General features: G+C 42.6%; 1 protein-coding gene across 1 annotated transcript in view; it reads right to left on the bottom strand.

Annotated features, from left to right (window-relative positions):
* Window positions 1-1831: 1831 nt before the first annotated feature.
* Window positions 1832-19201, bottom strand: part of LOC144100187 (uncharacterized) — a 33445-nt gene continuing 16075 nt past the window's right edge. Inside the window, exons 9-15 of the mRNA XM_077633206.1 lie at window positions 17093-17154; window positions 16633-16769; window positions 14250-14279; window positions 13704-13771; window positions 10608-10697; window positions 6425-6553; window positions 1832-1866 (exon numbers count right to left, since the gene is read on the bottom strand). Coding sequence (XP_077489332.1) covers window positions 1847-1866; window positions 6425-6553; window positions 10608-10697; window positions 13704-13771; window positions 14250-14279; window positions 16633-16769; window positions 17093-17154 — 536 coding nt within the window. The 3' untranslated portion in view covers window positions 1832-1846. The remainder of the gene's footprint in view (window positions 1867-6424; window positions 6554-10607; window positions 10698-13703; window positions 13772-14249; window positions 14280-16632; window positions 16770-17092; window positions 17155-19201) is intronic.

Raw genomic sequence — 19201 nt, 5'->3', positions numbered from 1 at the left:
TATAACAGAAAGGACGCTAATGTGCTTCGACGTAACTTGCCTCCTCTCGAATGCCATTTAAAGTCGCTAAGGGTAGACAGCTGGGCTAGTTGGTTGTTTGCATTATTATAGAACATGGTACCAGCGCAAGAAACAAAAGGACGAAGGGAAAAGACAACACGTTGAAGTCCAGCATTCGTGTTGTCTTCTCCCTTCGTCCTTGTGTCTTTCGCTGGTACCATGTTCCATAATAATACATATAAAGTCCCTTGAACTGTAATCCACACGTCGTCACAGGTTACACTCTGCGTTCCTTAAGTCGACATGGAGAGCTTCATTCGGCTCCCGATAGATAAAATGATACATCGGCCCGCACCCTTAGGAACAAATTGAAGCTGAGGCATCCCACGGTCTTCTAGTAGGTTCCTGATTATTCTTGAAAATTTAAAACTGGTTTTGGGGAAAGGAAAAGGCGCGGTATCTGTCTCATATATCGGCGGACACTGAACCACGCCGTAAGGAAAGGGATAAAGGAGGGACTGAGAGAAGCAAGGAAGAAAGAGGTGCCGTTGTCCTCCGGTGTGCACTGGGGACAACTGGGATTGAAAAAGAATGTTTTCGTCAGGGAAGGTAGCATCCAAGGCACATGGAACCAGTGCATAGTCCGGGATTTCGCAGTGCTTCGTACATGTCAGGTTGCCTTTAATTCCGTACAGCGGGACCAGTCCTTATACTTGCAGCCACCTACCAAATATAGTAAAGATCGTAGTGAGCCTTGTTAAGACACCAGACGCACCGTTGCTGCTCCCATAAGGCGGTAAATGTCGACCCATCTCAGATGACAACGGCCCCCATTGGTAAACCGTCCAGTTCCTGTGTTCATTAGCAAACGTATACCAGGCCGTATTGTTTGCATGCGACGAATTTGTCTTCTCCTCAGGCCGTCTTAACCTGGACATCTCTTCACTGTCGAAGGCTAGACAAAACACTGCAGTACCGCAGAACTGTTAGGTGGTGCTGAACGGTTTGGGGCATGCCGCCGCACGCTAACCTTCCTATTTGCGACGGTAGTTGTCAGGTAGATATACAGTATTGCAGTAAATCGTTGCATTTTTCTAGCCAATGAGGCATTGCTATTTACATAATTAAATAATTAAATACCTTTTTTTTCTCGCCGCTCATATCTAGAAGCAGTAGTGCAAAAATAGAACCAGCTTATAAAAAGGGCGATGAACGGCTTCTACAAAAAGGGCCTACACATCACGTTATGCATTTATGCATTTCACACACGCCAAATTAAAAAATGTTTTTTTCGCCTGCTTTTCTCGGAAGTGCAGCGGCACACGTCGCTTAGGTACTCTCGATTTATATGGTTGTAGGACTCCCTGTAGCCTAACTTCAAACAAATCTCGCGGACATAATTTTATAAGTGCAAGGAACGTAAAAGAAGACAAATTTCAATGCCCAATTTTTAAAAACCAATCGCCCCCCCCCCCTCTTTTATTTGCCTCGCATCTCCCCTTAACACAGTTTCGGGTCCGTGGGGCCCTATGCAAACCCGATGCGCTATGACGTGGGAGAGATTGCCATCCGTAAAAACTGGTTTTTCGCTGGTTGACCAATATATGGTAATGTAACGCCACAAATAGCGTTGAAATACACGCTCTCGTAATTTAATTTCAATAATATATTGAAATTGTATCACTCGTCTGACAAAGAAAGCTGTAAGCATGATGACCTGTTCACCCATTCATTTATAAGCACCTTTATTGTTCTCAAAGCTTCCACTCATTCCTTTTACTCTTCCGTCACCAATTATTATTTTGATGTGAATCGCACAAATCTTGGCTTTCATCCAATTTCACTTTCATTCATTGGCAGGACTGCCTGAAACAAAAAATTCCAGTAAAATAAGCTTTGATCAGCACTCACCACAAATAAGTTCAGTGTTTGAAATTGTACACAATATTACAATTTCGCACTTTATACTTTGTGGATTGAGGAGTAATTTAATGAGAGGTAATTATGAAATAACGAAGGAGGTAATAAGAGTAAAAAATTGTTGAAAATGTCTCGCAGCTTACTTATAATTCACTATTTACGTCGGTGCTGCAATTATCACCCGCGATGGCTTTCTTGGCGCAAAACTGCAATTTTTTGGAAGAGGAAGGCGCTATTATTTTTGGTTGTAGAACATAGGGTGTCATATTGATAAACTGAAACTTGATATAAACATATCTTTCTTTCATTTTTGTTTTCAGATGATGCCACACGGCACGTGAAACTAGCCAACATGCCACTTTTCAAGTGAAAAAGTCGCGTATTTGCAAGGCAATCAATCGCCACGAGGGAATACAGCAAATGTAGTGCAATATTCATTGTAGTAGTAGTAAGTGGTTTTTAGTAAAGTAATAATAGAAAGGAAGGATAAGATTTTTGCTAGCCCCGGCATCTGCCATCGATACTGAAGCACCTGAGCTGGGGTAGCGGAAATAAAGGACAGCATGCAGAATGGAGAAATGAAATGAAAGAGGTGAGGGGACAGGAAGAGAGGGCAGGAGGAGAGGTAATATGCATAAACTATTTACACAATAAGAAATGCGCCCAGTGTGTGCGCATGATTATAGTTCCCAATCTTCACGGTAAATGCTGCATTTAGGGGAAGCTACACACAACTTCAGCCAAGACATCGGCACATTCTATTTCTCGATGAGGAGCTAGCCGCGGAGCGAAGACCCGTTGAACTGTAGTTTATTAGACACCTTTTAGCATGCTGTGTGCCAAGTACCGGTAGTCCACACGCCGTCAGTGCGGAAGCGCAATTACCCTGAGGGTGCCAGAAGAGGCCAGGTACCAGGCAGTAGCGCACGCGCCTTCCGCATTGGCACTAATCAACTCGTGCGGAATGGTTGATGGTGGGCGGGCTCCCGGTACTCCGGTAAGAGTAACGGTAACACGTCACACGGAACGCTAAAGATGTCTATTATGTTAGAATTACTACCGTCACTAGCTCAACATCTGATCGTCGGGAGTTGTCTGATCTCGCAACTCTCCAGCAAGGCTCCTTCTAATATCCTCCTTCATTTGCCCTCCACCAGTCTCTACCGTCAACGGTGACTGTGTTCACAATGTGAGAGGGCGGGCTTACGCCTTTTCACACATAAGCAGTCCTAGGTGTCTGCCGACTTTTTTCATTTTAGTATTGTGGTTTTATTTTATTCTCCATAAATCAGAAGTATTTCTACATGCTTTTCTGGGCTCATGAGACTTCAAGCTATTGCAAAGTTTCCTCGATTTTATGCTATATCTCGTGCATGTGATGCTTTCATCGGCGATTACATTTTGATAAGTGGGACTAAACTAAGCTAGTTTCGTTCTTTGGACTAACAACTGCTGGCAATCCACAGGATATAAGTGCAATAAAATGGCGATGACAACTAAGGATGCTGACATATACCCACAGTGCAGAATTAAGGATCAAATAAAATTATTTTCAAGCATTGGCAGCCACACTGGCATAGTGAAATATGAGCACGAAGCGCGAGGTGCATACACTTAATGGGCTACGCCAGCGCGGATGCTCAGTTTGTGAGAAGAGATGTGCAAAAAAGTGGTAAGTTTTTAACGTAGTTAAGGCGGTTAGAGTTGCAAAAGCATGGGTTCACTACTCGCCTCGTCTTTCTGGCATGAGCACGTGCACGCAACCGCGTTTCTCGCTCTTCATCTTCACACCCTCTCTCCACTCGGCTGCAGCTGGCGCAACGCTCTTCCGAACTAACCGGAGCTTACCCGAGTTGCTCCGTGGCTCCATACAGGATTCTTGGTTGGGTTTGACCTTGTCAAGTAGTGCTTTAGAACTTAATTTCGGCACAAACACTTCAGACTGCTTACGTGTGGGAATGCGAAAGCATTACTGTCGCTGTGTGTATTGCGCTATGTGTATTGACACCCACCCACACACACACCGGCGCGCATGACACCCCTTGGAACGCTGTACGAAGAGCTGTTGCATCACAACTTAGATACCAAAACCGTTTTTGAGGGAAGCAAATGGCGCAGTAACTGTCTCATATCTGGGTGGGCACCTCAGCCGTGCCTTATAGGAAGGTTTATGGTTTATGGGTGTTTAAGGTCCAAAAGCGATTCAGGCCGTGATGGACGCCGCAGTGTAGGGCTCCGGAATAATTGCGACCAAATAGGGTTCTTTAGCGTGCACTAACGTCGCACAGTACGCGGACGTCTAGCATTTCGCCTCCATCGATGTTCCGAGCGCCGCGGCTGGTATCGAGCCTGCGTCTTCCGTGTGATCACAGTTCCTCTACTTGTAATTCGTTGTCCTTCCCAATGACCTGAATGCAACACCGTCACCATACCACGCGGCGCTCCCACTCCCGAACTACATTCCTGACTTGTTCAAGTTATCAGTGGATGCCATCTAATATCTCTTTAGCAGTGACACCAATTAAACAATTACTGTCAAGTGTGTAAAATGCAGATGTGGCTACCGCTGCCAATGAGCTGAGTTTCTTTAGGGAGTCATATTCATGGAAATACACGACTTACTATTGAATCCATCATCAGTCTTTCTTGCCAAAATGTGCGTATGCTGCGTTTATATACGCTGTAGGCGCAGGACATCTTGCATGCTAAGAGCGAAATGTTTTGTATTTTGCCAAAATCGTGCAGGCTGCCAGTAAAACCACCCCGTGAAGATATGGAATATTTACTCGACGTGTTTTCTACGGTTAAACTTAGTGAACTTAGAGGAGGGCACAAAGAACGACAAAATATTTTGGAAACCTTTTTTTTTTCAAGCGCAACAGGAAACTATCATTAAGGAAAACAAGCACTTCTTGAAACCTTAAGAGACAAGAAACTAAACGCAAATTGGCTTAGGCGTAAGCATGAAATCAGAAATTTGGAATATTCTGGTCATGCTGAAATATGGCGACATCTTCACAATGCGCAGTCATGATGAAGTCCATTCATTTGGTCCGGAGGTTCGTTTATCTGCGAGTTCTCTTGCTTTCTAAATTCCCGGTCTCCATACTGATATGGATCTCTCTTTCATTATGGCACGTATGCCACGTAGCCTCAGATATAGTAAATATCAGCAGAACTCTTTGCGAAAAAGTATTGCATCGAGAATTGCGCTTTAAAACTGGAAACTGTGTTCGCTCTTCGTGAAGAAAACATGAACCAGTTCCTTAAGGGTGTGCCACGCAATTCATTATTAAAATAGGTTATATGAGGTATGAAGAAGACTGCTCTGGCGGAATAATAGCAAGGTCGACAGACATCACAAAACAAGGAAACAAAGTTAACTATTTGACCGGTTTACTTATTTATCATAATTAACTTCGAACTATTTCAGTTAGACACCTGGATCCAACTTGAGGTTAGTAGCCAGTAGTTAGTAATAACCATATCATTTTCTAGAATTTCGCAAAAACAGTTACCCTAGGCACAGTGGGTTAACAACTTTTGCCTATATTCAGCCAAAGTACACGTGCTTTCGAAGAGTATGCAGGGAAGGAGTCCACTTCAGTGCATTCACCTAGTCTATATTACCAAAGTTCGTCTAGCCACAGCGCCGAAGATAATCGCTATTTCGAAATTCTAAAACCTGATATTGCTATTACTGACGAACGGCAACAAATATGTAATTGAAATTGTCTAACTATAATAGATAAAAAAAGTTAATTATTTGAAGCTTCGAACTAGGTAGCATTGTCCGCCTGTTTTCTGCCATTCGCCACAGCAGGCATTATTGCGGCGTAGAGCCAGTGTTCAAACCACAAAAATTCTATTTTTGAGAATATGTTGTGGTCTTCCCTAAAATACCTGGCGTATTTTAAACACCATACTTAGGCATCAAAGCGTGCATTGTTACTTCCAAATTTCCTCTATTTTCTACGCGGGAGCATCATGGTTTTATATATCCCTTATGGGATGACAAAATGCCGTTATCCCTCATAGCATCAAAAAGTGTTCCTCATGGCTCTACAAGTTACTAGCACCTCAGCGGCATAGCACGAGTCAATTTTTTTTAGTTCGGCCTGAAAAATGATCAAAATTCTGGAGCAACTTCAATGTAGGGCGATATAAGTAGACTACATGCAGGAGAACTAGGTTACCATTTACCCAGTTTCATGCTTTCTGCAGTGTCACATGAAACTCTCTTTTTATGGGGCGATTGCAGCTTTGCGCTGTGATAGGAATAGTCTGAAATTTTATAGGAGTGTGGTTATCAATCAAACATTGCTATGAAATAGTGAGTTTAATTGGGGAGCATGAAGAACGTACCATGAGGATACTGCTACGTCCTACGTTAGCTCGTTTCAGGTAGGTGTGAATGCAAAGATGCGTTTAATATTTGCCTAAATACAAAATTCTACAATGATATCAATCAGACGGAAGTATCTACCATTTATCCTTTGCTTACCGTTCTCCTCTCCTATATTAGTACATTTGGTCAGGTCTACTACAGAGCCTGCTCCGCATTTTTCTACAAATGTTTTTTGGCAATAAATTGTGTTGTTATAACCCCAAAGCACACATGGAGAGCGGCGCCCTGAAAACAAAAATAAATCAGTAAATCAGAGAGTAGACAGTTGCAGTCACAAAACTTGAAATGAGTAGCAAGATAATCCTAGCGAAGGAAATATGATGACCGAAAGCGGTTGTTACTCGCAATAAGGGGCTCTAAAAAAGCCCTCAAATATGTCCTAAAATTTTTTCGAACAAAATTTTTTCACAGAAACAAGAAATTGTTGGTACCTATATTAAAAAAGAAAGCAAACTTTCGCTGTGTTCAATGCACCGTATTTTATGCTTGTTCCAAAGCAATAATGGCATGCTCGACCTTGTGCCCCATGCTTGTTCAGTCGCCACAGAACTCCAGGAAGTGGACGTCCTCCAAGTAATTAAACCACATCGGCTCCCAGTTTCCCTCACACATCGCGGCAGCTCGCCCTGTGAGCGCGTGACTACTATGACACCATTGGACCGACCACGTGCAAACCACTGTAGGATGCACCGTGCGCCAGATGTCCTCGTTTCTATCCCGTTCCGGCTTCGCGATAGCAGTACCTCCCGTAACAAGCTATTCATGATTATCCTCTACAGCGGAATGTTGACTCATTCTGAGGTATTCGTTCATTAATCGCATAGTTTGAACAGTACTTTCTGATGGAATAAAAGATGTTCTGAACCTAATGCAGGTAAGTGCGATGCAATTAGGTTATCCCCTAAGTGTAGCCATATCGTTCGCACACTTCCCTGCTTGATGACCCTTCTATGGTTCACTTGCTCGTTAGGCCACTTTGCGCATGCATATTCAGCCACCTGTTGGAGGAAATAGGCTTTGCAGGTTTTGCGAAGAATAATAATATATACTTTGCTTTTTTCCTTCACAACTGCGCTTGTATTGAGCACTTCTTGTGTGTTTTTTCTTCCGTCGTGTAATTCCAGCCTTGCCATTTCCTCACTTGTAGCCATGCACTGATCTTGATTGATTGATTGATTGGCTGATTGGTTGATGAAGAGTTGATAATGAGCAATTAAAGTATGGAGGATGTTGAATTAAATGGCCAGGGGCTCTTGATCCTCAGCGCCCTCCGCGCCCAGGCCATAGCGTTATGTGCAGGCCATAGCGATGAGTGCATTAGGATCGTGTGGGGGCCCGAGAGCCTGCGCGCTCCAAACTGCTCAGCCTGTTAATCAAGCTTTGGTTGTGATGATGATGATGATGATACGTATATTTTGAAAGGAAAGATGCATGATTGGATCCATGGGTCAATGGACATCTGGTTTGCGCTTTGAGGTGCAGACAGAGGAGAGTTGTGCAGACAGAGGAGAGTTGAAAGATGTAAGAGGGGCGAGGACGCGCGTCGCAACAACGGCGTCCGCCATTTTCTACAATGCATAAATCAGATGTGGGATGGGTGTCCAATCCCTCTTGAATGGAAAACATCGCTTCTAAATTTCATCCCCAAACCAGGCAAAACCGTGTCTACGAACAGCCTCAGACACAGTCTACTGATCTCGTGTGTGGGAAAGGTCATGGAAACGACGGTACGCGGTAGCCTCTCTCCATACATGGAGGGTAAGAAATATGTCTACACAGGTACATAATACGACAAACAGGGGGCGTCTGACAATGCTAAAAATCTTATGGAGGCCTTTGACAATGTTAAACATGGCCGCATACTGTATACTTTGAGCACCACCGACTGCGGTGCGAAATTCTTCGTCTATTTGAGAGGCTTTTTCTCTGCGCGTCTAGCACTCCTCCGAATCGAGTACGAGGAAAGCCTTACATAGAGAAAACGGCAAGGTGCCTGAATTATACGACAAGAAAGCACGCAACACCGCTATCAGGTACCCCAGCCAGCAATCTGGCCAAGCGTTGCAACGATTGCAAAAGAAACAAAAAAGACAAAAGGAACAAGAACGCACGTTCTTCTTTCCTTGCCTACGACTGACCCCTCCTAAGAAAAGCGGCCGATGGCTCCTCGAGACTCAAGTGCAGCTACTACCATCTATGAGACGCTCTGAAATGTGCTTAGTTTTACGTGAAATGCATTTCATCCTTGCATGTGCACTTGGCGACGAGGTGGCCTGCTACTTTTTTTTCGACTATCAATTTTTTTAGTCCTTACACTGACCGGCGAGATGCACGCGCCAAGCCTCCCCACAAAAATACCAGGATCGCGAACACACCCTATACATCGACGCCGCTGAATACACTCAGCGGACAGCTCTTGCAGCGGCAGCTGCATCCCGTACTGGATCCCTTCTTGTTTCCGCGAGGGTTTTTCCGCGAGGGGAATGTGTAACAGATGATGTCATTGCTCCCACATCAGGCACTACCATTCTCAGTGAGTCTGTCTGCAGTACGTAGATTTTCCAAAGACCGGGTTTTCCTCAATGCTCTTTGCATTTTTCGGTCGTTCTCAACCGATCGCTACCCCATTTTTATCATTTAGACCCCCAATCACACTCCCCAGCTACTGGGAAACAGGGCGGCACAAAAAGCGGCTCAAGGTCTCATCCACCGCGCAGGGCCTTTTGCCTACTCCAACGAGATATTTTCCGCGAAGGACCGCTTAGTTACGTACTATTCCATCCCTATCAATTACCGACTCGAACGGCTACGGTTTCCACCGAATTACATATCTCTCACTAAATCCGAAAAAGTCATTTGGCGTCAGCTTCAAACTCTGCCTCTCCCTACACTCTATGCTCGGATACGCTTATGTAGGAGTACGGAGCGAGTAAGCTGTCCTCTAGTGTCTTTCGTTTAGGGGCAGGGCATGCTGCCCAAGTTGCGGAGCTTTCGATCATAAATATGCAGAATGCGTACTGTACGCAATGGAGGTATATTTCCACTGCAAAGCAAAATATCTTGAAGCAGTTAACAATGGGACAAGGCTTTCAAAGCAGCAGCGGAAGTCTTGAGGTTTGTAAATATATGAGGTTGAAACCCGAGTTAAAATCTTCGTAAATGCTAAACCTTGGCTTGTTTTGAACAAGTAATTTGTTTCCGCTGCCAACCATAAGCGTCCCGTATTTTCAGCAATGGAAATCTGCCAAAGAGATTGGACACCACAACCTGCCTCTAAAAAGGTGTGCGCTAGAGGACACCTTGCTTCCTTTTTTACTCCTTTCGCGTTTAGAGTGTACGGCGGCACAGTTTGCTTCCATTGTTCCCGGTGCCTAGCCCCGACTGCGCCCTCTGTGGTCCACATCCCGAAAGACCCCAGCTCTTATGGGCGTGCTTTTGACTCAGTAATTCTGAGCAGTAGGAGGCGGCGCTGCTCAGCTCGGACAACACTAACTAACGCCGGGCCCTCAAGAGAACCGCCGAAGTCAGCACGAAGCAACGTCTTCTGATAACCTAGCATCGATCTCAAATTCCGTTTTTATTTTGGTTTTTGAGGTAATCAAGTTTTCCTCCTCCTGTTTAAATTTCCGGTCGCCTTCACTGGATCGCTGCGCCGATTGGGGGCTTACAATTGACGTAACGAAAACATTGCATACATGTTTGCTTAGCGTCAATGTTCTTTTTGTTATTCTTTTTTTTCGGAAGAGGTCATCACTTTGAATGACAGGCATACATTCCAGCAGTGGCGAAATCTGTGCTTGGCACGCTTAATTTCGCAATTGTTCTTTTAGGGCTCCTATGTCTCCTCTCAGACAGCGTAGTTTTTAAGCAAGGGCGCTGAAAAGAAGTAGCTGACAAGAAGATGGTAACAATATTTTTCAGAGTCGAACCATACTCTACTCCAAAAATTACTCGGTGCTTCACTGCGTTATTCCAGTTTTCTACATTACATAGTGCATGTGCCATATGTGTTGTGAGCAGTGGAAGTTTTTTAAGATGTAGTCCCAGTGAGCTGAAATTTGTAGCATTGCTCATCACGCAACTGTATATAGGGGAATTCTTCTTAGTATTCGCATGAGTAATTGTTCAACGTTGATTCGAACAATTTTTTAGGGCAGGTTCGAGTCGGCTGAGTTGCTCCAGAAGACTACTGTGAACTGCACTCTTTCGTTCACTAACTTGTCTTATCATGTATTTAATCTGAAGCTCTTCAGAATCCGGGCATTGTGATCATACTTACCTTCCTCAGGAGAGGCTCCCAAAATAATGCACTGCCCAGGCTTCGCATATTTCAGATATTGCGGCACCGTCCAGGAATCTGGAAGCGAAACTGACGGCGGGAACAATGTAAGCAAACTTAAAGCGAACTAGTCTCTTTTGTCGTTGAATTACGTATAGAAAAGAGAATGAAAAATCACATTACCACCATTTCACTGCGAAGTAGCTTTTTGTATGAAACAAAGGTGACCAAGTGAAGGTCTTCTTGTCGAAAAAAAATTGAAGACTTACGTGCAAACCTACATCTCCGTCTTTCACAAAAATAACATAAATGCCTCAAGGACTTCTATAATTCACGTGTGCCGTTCATTCCGCGCTGAAAAAATTCAAGCCTTAGTTTCACAAAACACATGTAGAGACAAAAAATAAATTTCCACCTCATCAGAATCGGTTTCTACTGCGATACTGTATAGCAGCAGTGTAATTTCTTAAAACTTTGACGACAGTGAAAAACCGCATAATACGCCAGTCCCTAGGGCGACCTGGGCAACTAGGCGACATGCGTCTGTATTTCTTCATTTAGAAGAACGATTCTTATATCTAGACTGGAAGTGGTTCTTGTCATTCTCTCCAGTAGGGATAGCAAGTGTAGCAAGTCTTGATGAATTATTACGAACAAAGACAGACGCTTCAAGAAAATAAAAGCTTCATTGTTGCAGCGGCCGTGACCAGCACAGGCTTTGCTACCAGTGTACCTCGTGTGAGTCTCGCCTCTCTTATAAAGAGAGGATCTTTGGTTGGACTACACGTCTACCATTCAGAATGGGTACGGGACCACTGCATCGTCGTTTTCATTTCCACATGACGGATACAAAAGCATCCATTGCATAGTTATTCATTCAGCAAGGTAATAATGTTTTTTGAGTATGAAAATTGGATTGCTTTTAACTGGAAAAGCTACGCTTTCATACTTCATTTTCTTTGACAGTTTAACGAGTGCAAGCACTTTAGGAGTAGAAATCAACACCTGTGATTGTGATTAGAATTATGCCCGCAAACGTGTGGTCGTCGCTGCAGCTTTTGGAGTCCCCTTTCTACAGGTGCAGATGAGATTTAAGTGGGCATCATTAAATTGAAACAACCCGTTCTCAGGACCCTGAGGACAGTCCTGAACAAAAAAAAAACAAATGGTAGGCAAGCCACGTTAGTGTGTTTTTAGACATAGTTGCCCTCAAAGCGAAATTGAGCGCAGGCTGTGAAAACAACGATACTGTTATCGAGCAGGTAGTTATGAAGAACAGCGGAGATGCACCGAAATTTTATTTCATTTTATTTATGGAAGCCATAAGGGCTATGGGCACTGCATAAGGCAATGTATTCGAAACACGTACCATTAAAAGGAATGTTTTATGTATGTTTCACTTAAGGTATGACGCCACACATTCTTTGCTAATCTCAAAACAATTGACGCCAATTGTTGCGATCATGCGGCAAGGGTACGCCGCAAAAGCCTAAGTACCGAACAGGAAGAAAAATAGACAGAACAGGAATCAACTCAGCTCGCATTCAAATTTGACTTGCGGAGAGGAAAATACCCGGAAATGCAGCATGACGATATGAAGCCGCGTCGTAGCCCACTGGTTGCTTTTGTAAAATCTTAAATTCGTTGGCAAGAATAATTTTCTTTGGCTCTTTTATTTACAATTGCTCTTTTTCTTTCTTTATTTATCTTTGTGCATTACCTTTTTCAGATTGTTTCCTTTATCATGCCTTCTATTTTGCTCCCGGCGAAGTTTAGTGACGCGAGCAGAGCATGAAGAATATCGGGTAAACGTTATATCAGTTCGAAGGAGGTGGCATAGCGTAGAGTTCTGACCAGACTAAACCATCGAAGGATACGTCGCAATTCTATCCACGGTAACTTAAAGCCGGGCTTTCAAAATTTTCATATATTGGTTCCCTGTGCGAAGGAGACCAAAAATTTTAAAGATAGGCTGCTTTCTAATACCAAATTGCTTCGGCGACGTAAAAATACCAGTATTGGCAGAGATCGGAAAACAGTTAACTACTAAACGACATTAGTTAGGACCCCTTACTGAGCAAACTTGTATGACGCAATAACCTCATACAGGCTTCATAATACAAAAGTCATGCATGTGTGATATTGTGTCACAACTGTAGGACAAAATGTATGATTTTCCAAAACTGAATGATATTTGTATGACATTCTATTGATAATTGTATGAAATTTTCAAAACAAACCACATGAGTTTATTAATCTGATACAACCTTTTGCTGTAAGGCCTTGCTCGCAGTTCGATATTTGCAGCCGGCAGTTAGTGAGAGCAATATCAGTTTCCAAAATTTCAAACCTGGAGTTACTCCCGCTGGTGGGGCTCAACAAATTTCAGCCACCGCGCGCCCTTTTGAACAAGCTCATGTCGTGAAGTGACATCCATCAAAACCTGTCTCTCTGTGGCGCAGGTGCACGTGACCTCTTCTTTTCAGCCTGCGGTGCGGTCGTTATTGCTGCTGCAGTCCACACAGCCAAGAGAACGTCACGTCACAGGTGCGCCTCGAATTGACATGCAGTGACTAATGTCACTTGGCGCGCAGTAGGCGCGCGCTTTTCGAGAAAAGTGTACGACGACGGCGCAAATGAGTTCTGCATAGCACTCAGTGCAGCTGCATTTACGGAAGTTTAGACAGTCATGTGGCTCATACTTAAGGCACCTACAAAGTTTGAATCATAAACCACCTGAATTTAGAGGAGAAAGTTGGCTATTGGAGATTCGTGAACACGCACAATATTTAACGAGATTCACCAGTGTTCTCGTATTCGCCAACCTTGGCATTACAACTCCGCGGTGACCATCTCGATACGTGAAAAAGCCTATTTTTATGAATTCTTGTTGTCATTCACTGAAACAACCGGTTTATGAAGAACAGGACGTGACGCATACGACATAATCCTTTTTAGGTACTATACACTGCATTTGGAGAGGCATGAGAGAGGCCTTTGCCCTCCAGTGTGTGTATAGCCACGCTGAAGATGATGATGATGATGATGATGCTGTTGACACTGCATGCAAAATTTCACGCGAGAAAGCACGCTCACCTCCCTCAAAGGTTAGTTGTAACGTAGGGTGAGAACTATTGATCACATTGATGCGCACTTGTGTTCTTCTGTAATATATATAAATATGATAAGATTTATTATACAAAGACAGGAATAGAAGGTTCATCAGAGTATAAATTGTTGTATAAATGCATACAAAAGCCTGTTTATACAAAGAGAGACAGCATTGTAAAGACCCTCCAGTCTCATATTTTCGTTTAGTAATGCATCAGCGGCCAATGCAATGAGAACTGACGCTGCGGTTTCATCATCCGGCCATGCTAGCTACCCTTAACATCAACGTACTTCTCAGACAGCCGACAAAGTGTATTGAAACAGTGGAAAATCATCGCCAGCTGTACTAACCTATATATCTCAACGCTCTTTTCTATTTTGCTAATATAAAGTCTGGCTAATACTATAAGACTTCATCAATCGACATTACATTCTGCAGCCGTCACTAAAAGTTGTTTCCAACGCTAAGAAAAGTACTATCATGCCTCATAGGCAGTTAGACTACGTAAAAAATTCGTTTAATATACTCACAACTGAGAGAATTTCCTGTCTTCTTTCTCTCTGAAAACACGAGAAAGTTATTTTAGTCCATATCTAAAACCGATGGTGAACACTTCTAAGCATGAATGTGCATCCCGTTCAGAGTTTTAATGTTTTTGTGTTCATATCAGTAATAAAAAGTATTACCATAGTCACAAAAAAAGAAAATTCGTATTACATGAAAAGCACCAGAGCACTGAGCACGTATGTTCTAGCCGGAATGAAGAAACAATTGGTGTGGCCTTTTCAAGAATAGAGTCTAAGTACGGTGATTTTACCATTCGCTTTGTCATCATGCTTTTAGGTAGTTAGCAATGCTTTCCAGTTATCTAATTTCCCTTCGTGTAGTTGCTAACAATGAACACCCGAATTACTTCGTTAAGATAAATTCGACTTACGGCTCTAGCACATTTCCTTTTCCATAGCTTATTTTATCTTTATTTACAGTTTTTCAGGCTTGAAAATTCAAGTTGCACCCATATGTTCTCGCAGTCGTTCCACCGCTCCGCTTTTGCGATCAGCCGCCTAAGCTGCTCTTTGTATTTGGAGTCGTCGTTCCCTCTTACCGGCAGTGTTTGAAGCCATTTGTAGTGGCCCCTTTCTTACGGTATCTGCACGAGTGCACAAGCTCGTTTCTTGCTCTCCCTCCCTTTCCATATCACGCTTAGCAAGGTGATACTGCCTTCGCCGCTATAAGTCGGATTGCCGCCTCGCTATATCCACTGGATCGGTTCACCAACTTTGGCGCCCTTTTCTTTTACGTTGCTATTCAGCTCACCACCCAAGTTATTAGGCGTCACAATCTCATTAGGGTTCGCAAGGACCGGCTTCATCCATGACTTCCCGTTTGCTGCACAACACGATCGTCCGGCAACTTGATCCTTCGCTTTTTCTTCCTTGAATCTCCATGTGCATGCAACCACGTTTCTGGCTCTTTATCTTCACACCCTCTCCCATCTGCTGCAGCTGAGACGACACCCCTCCTATTTACCCGAGCTTGACAAAGTTCCTCCCATCTTCACCAGAACACATAACGGCTTTTTTTCTAGTGACCCATCTATTGCTACAGTACTAAAGGTAAGAATTCCATGCGGGGAAAAGCTTTTGTCTATAGATAATCCTATATTAATTCATAATTTGTGTACCTTGGAAAGTTTTTTTTATATCTTTTCATGTAAGCAAAAGTGATAAGAGATGGGAACCCTCAGGACTCAGGACACCGATATCATCATAACCTAATTTATCAAGCTAAAATAGACGTTCGGTAAGCTCCGAGGCGAACGGTAGAGTAATCTTCTCATAAGCAGAAATGGAGAGAAATTTTCAATACGCCACTGAGTCCCGGGGCATTTCTTTTGTGGTTTAGCTTTAAACAGACAGTAGGCTGGCTCTTTTATTGTGCCTATTGCTGTACGGTTGCAGAGAGCCGCCCTCGACTTGCTGGGCATGCCGCTGAGCCTTGCGATCAACGTCACTGGGTAAGCGATGTGACTCTTTCCGTGAGGCTTTTTACTTTTCAGGTTTTTCGTATATAGTACTCTAAAAGTTGAGGAGGCCGGCTTCGCCACGTTCGGCCTTTCACATACGTTCACCTGAGAAAGTTGCACAGTGGATGATGCGTTGTTCATATCTGAGTGCCAGGCCTGGCCCAAATTGAGGTTAGATAGTTAAATATTCACATCCAGTTAAGTAGGTATTTACTCAAAGCAATTCACTCATTTTGTGCCGTTCGCCAACACTTGTAGCACTATGTCCAAACAATCCACATAATTTAGCACGAAAATCTTAATTTTTAAATTATTTGCAGAGTTCTCTGGAACACCTGGCATGCTAAAAAGGAAGCAAGTATTCGGCAGTTGCGGATACCCTGAGAGGTTGGGTAGCCGTTTGGAAGCTCGCTCCATTCATTGAAATAAATCTGAGCTCTGAACAGAAGGAGCCTAAGAAAAATTATATTTATTGGTACTCGCATGGTTTTCATTGCACTTCAGCGATGCGAAATTAATTGATAACTAATATGATCTTTCCAAATCTCTCAAAACACGTCTATTACGGCAGCGCGAACAGCTCGTTTTTTCGTGTTTTTTTTTACTTTAGCTTCATATGATAGAAAAAAAACTTTACTCAATATCGAAGGTTAAATCCCGTACCGGCATTTCATCATTTCAAAATTTATGATCACTTCATTGTGAATCTGACTGGCATCCATGCATTCTTCATAACGCCCTCTTTTTCATAATGAGCTCTTACGTAACAGTAATATCTACGATATCACCAGAAGCCATGTTACGAAAGACATACCACAGACCATTTATGTAATTTCCGAGAATTGTCCAGCACAGTGGGCTCCGGAAAAAGATCAGATAGCACTTACATTTTATTGATTTCCAATGTCCGGCGGGTTTCTTCATTTGTTCTGTTTATGTATCTGGAAATCATGCAGCTCGGAATTTTCTTCTCTATTTTCGGGGAAAACATAAGCAGACGAAGAGTGTCGTTCGTGCGCATCATCTGGATGAGATCAGACAAGACACTTTATAGCCATTCACAAATTCTCCTTGTTGTCTTACTTAAAACCGCTCTGACAGCGCGGCAGCATGGCCATTATGTAAATGTATGGAAAGTGCCTTCTTTGAACTCAGCGCAAATCGCTAAATGTCTCCTTGACACTAATAATTTAAACTACATGGCGTGAACACATTCTAATGGAGGACACTTTTCCAGGGCACAGCAAGGCATTAGAATTTTGGCGTTCCGTCATTTCAAGCCGCCAATAACCTATTGCCACATTTTTTTCTCTGTAGTATAAAGGAAAAATTAAGAATTCTACACACCTTCAAAGATCTTGTATAGATTTGAGTGCTGTTCAGCTTTTCTGCTGAAAACGGAGGATCCCCTGCAAATCGTAAATAAAATGGAAATACATTCCATTTATTTCCAACCTAAATGCACGTTAGTTCCTATTAGCGCATTGTGTTTCTTACCAGAAATAAAAGAAAACATATTAGACAGGGGAAAAGTTCCTGCCGCGTAACCACTGCAGACATCCGGTGTAGCGTTACGGTCATTTATCGCCAGATAGTATTTCGCACTCATTCCTCTGCATAACTATTCTTTGTTCATTAAGATCATTGCTTTGGTAATTTCAATGCTACCTTGAATAGCATGTTCTCCATGCAGCGAATTCATTGTGTAATTGCCTAAATCAAACGACCACACAAAACGATATCTTTGTTGAAGTTTTTTAGGGCAGAGAAAGCGATAAATTAGCATCTATTTGGCCTTGGTCAGATGCCCTAGGCTTCAAATAATATTTTCAAACAAAACAAAAATGGCATGAATGAATTCTTCCTGTTGAATGAAGTGCTAACCGAAGTAATACGTATTTCCGGCACATTCTTTTGTTGACGGCCCCTTAATTGGACATGAGCTAGAAGTTACATATTTGTTACTGAGAACCAGAAATAGGACGTGTCAGAATTTATATCTGAAAATTCAGCGCACTTTTTCGGGTTTTTGAAGAAATAGCTTTTTTTATCTGGTATATATATATATATATATATATATATATATATATATATATATATATATATATATATATATATATATATATATACCACCTGTCCCAGCTAATTGTAACTAAGCTTTTAAAAAACACGGAATATCCTAGCACGTCAGACCAAGTGAGGGCTGTTTAGAGTCGCGTAACCTAGTCTGCAGTGTTTTCTCGGTGTTCAAAGTTAATTAATTAGTTAAGCCTCATAAGCTAACTTTTTGATTATTATACCCTTTGAAACAACGTGTTAATGAAAAAATTGTAGATAACTTTGAAAAACAGTTGACTCCAACGTTTGCACCAAGTAACGTAAAGTAGTTTTTTTTTCGGCCTTAAACCCTAACTCGCGCAATAAAAAAAAAAGCGTCTATGTGACAATAATGGAATTTAAACATCCCATGACGCGTCTTAGGGAACAAAATCCATTTTTACTGAAGTGCTCTCCTCGATGAGCCTTTGCGTGCACATTGGGGCAGAGTTGTGACCCAGCAGCTGGTCACGTGATAGCTTTCTTTTAAGGCCCTTATGTAAAGCTATGTAAATCGTACCTTGATGGGAACAGTGCTGCTAGCGTTTTGAGACGATCTACAACATTTACATTGACATTCAATAAATAATAATTAACTAATTAATTAACTTAGAAGAACGAAACAATACTACATACTAGGCCACGTAATTCTTAACAACCGGCAGTTGGTTTCACTGGGGCAAGGACATTTCATCCTTTTTAAAAGCTTGGTTACATCTAGCTGGGACACCTGGTATATGGTACTCTTCTTCGTTCAAAGCTCATCTTTTTATCACCACCTACAGTTTAGCAAAGGATTTGTTGTAATTGTTATTAACGTATTAGCAGTAGTATCTACAGCAATAGTTTCGGATTTATTTGATATCACCGCTGGAAAAATTAAGTCTGTAAGTTCAGTGATCAGGCAACAGGGAAAAAAATTCGGATAGAAGTTTCTTTATATAAATCTTAATTCGCGAAACTGTCAGTTAAAAAGAGCGAAATAGCCCACGCTTCCCGAAAACTGAGCTCCGTATTTCAAATAACGAAAAATTCTCCGCATCAGGAATTTAGAACCACCTAAAGGACCTCAAGGTTCGTAGTCCGCATGAAGACGGAAGCGAATCAATCGCCCCTGAGTCATCGCGGCAGTGTTAGCATGCAAGCTCTGAGAAGAGCATTTGCGTCGTTTTTCACACCGGCTTGTTACAGTTGCGAACGTTTTCAGTGTCCTTACATCCATGAAAAGCTTTATTAACCGAATAACGTTTCTAATACTGTGATAGCAATGCATGATCCCGAGGCTCTCCTCAAGAAAATAAATCTTGACGGAATATTGTAGCCTCTCGGTACCGTCTTGTCATGTGTCGAAAAGAGGAG

The sequence above is a fragment of the Amblyomma americanum genome, chromosome 8 (assembly GCF_052857255.1).
Source record: "Amblyomma americanum isolate KBUSLIRL-KWMA chromosome 8, ASM5285725v1, whole genome shotgun sequence".
NCBI lineage: Eukaryota > Metazoa > Arthropoda > Arachnida > Ixodida > Ixodidae > Amblyomma > Amblyomma americanum.
This window is presented reverse-complemented; position numbering and strand designations above follow the sequence as displayed.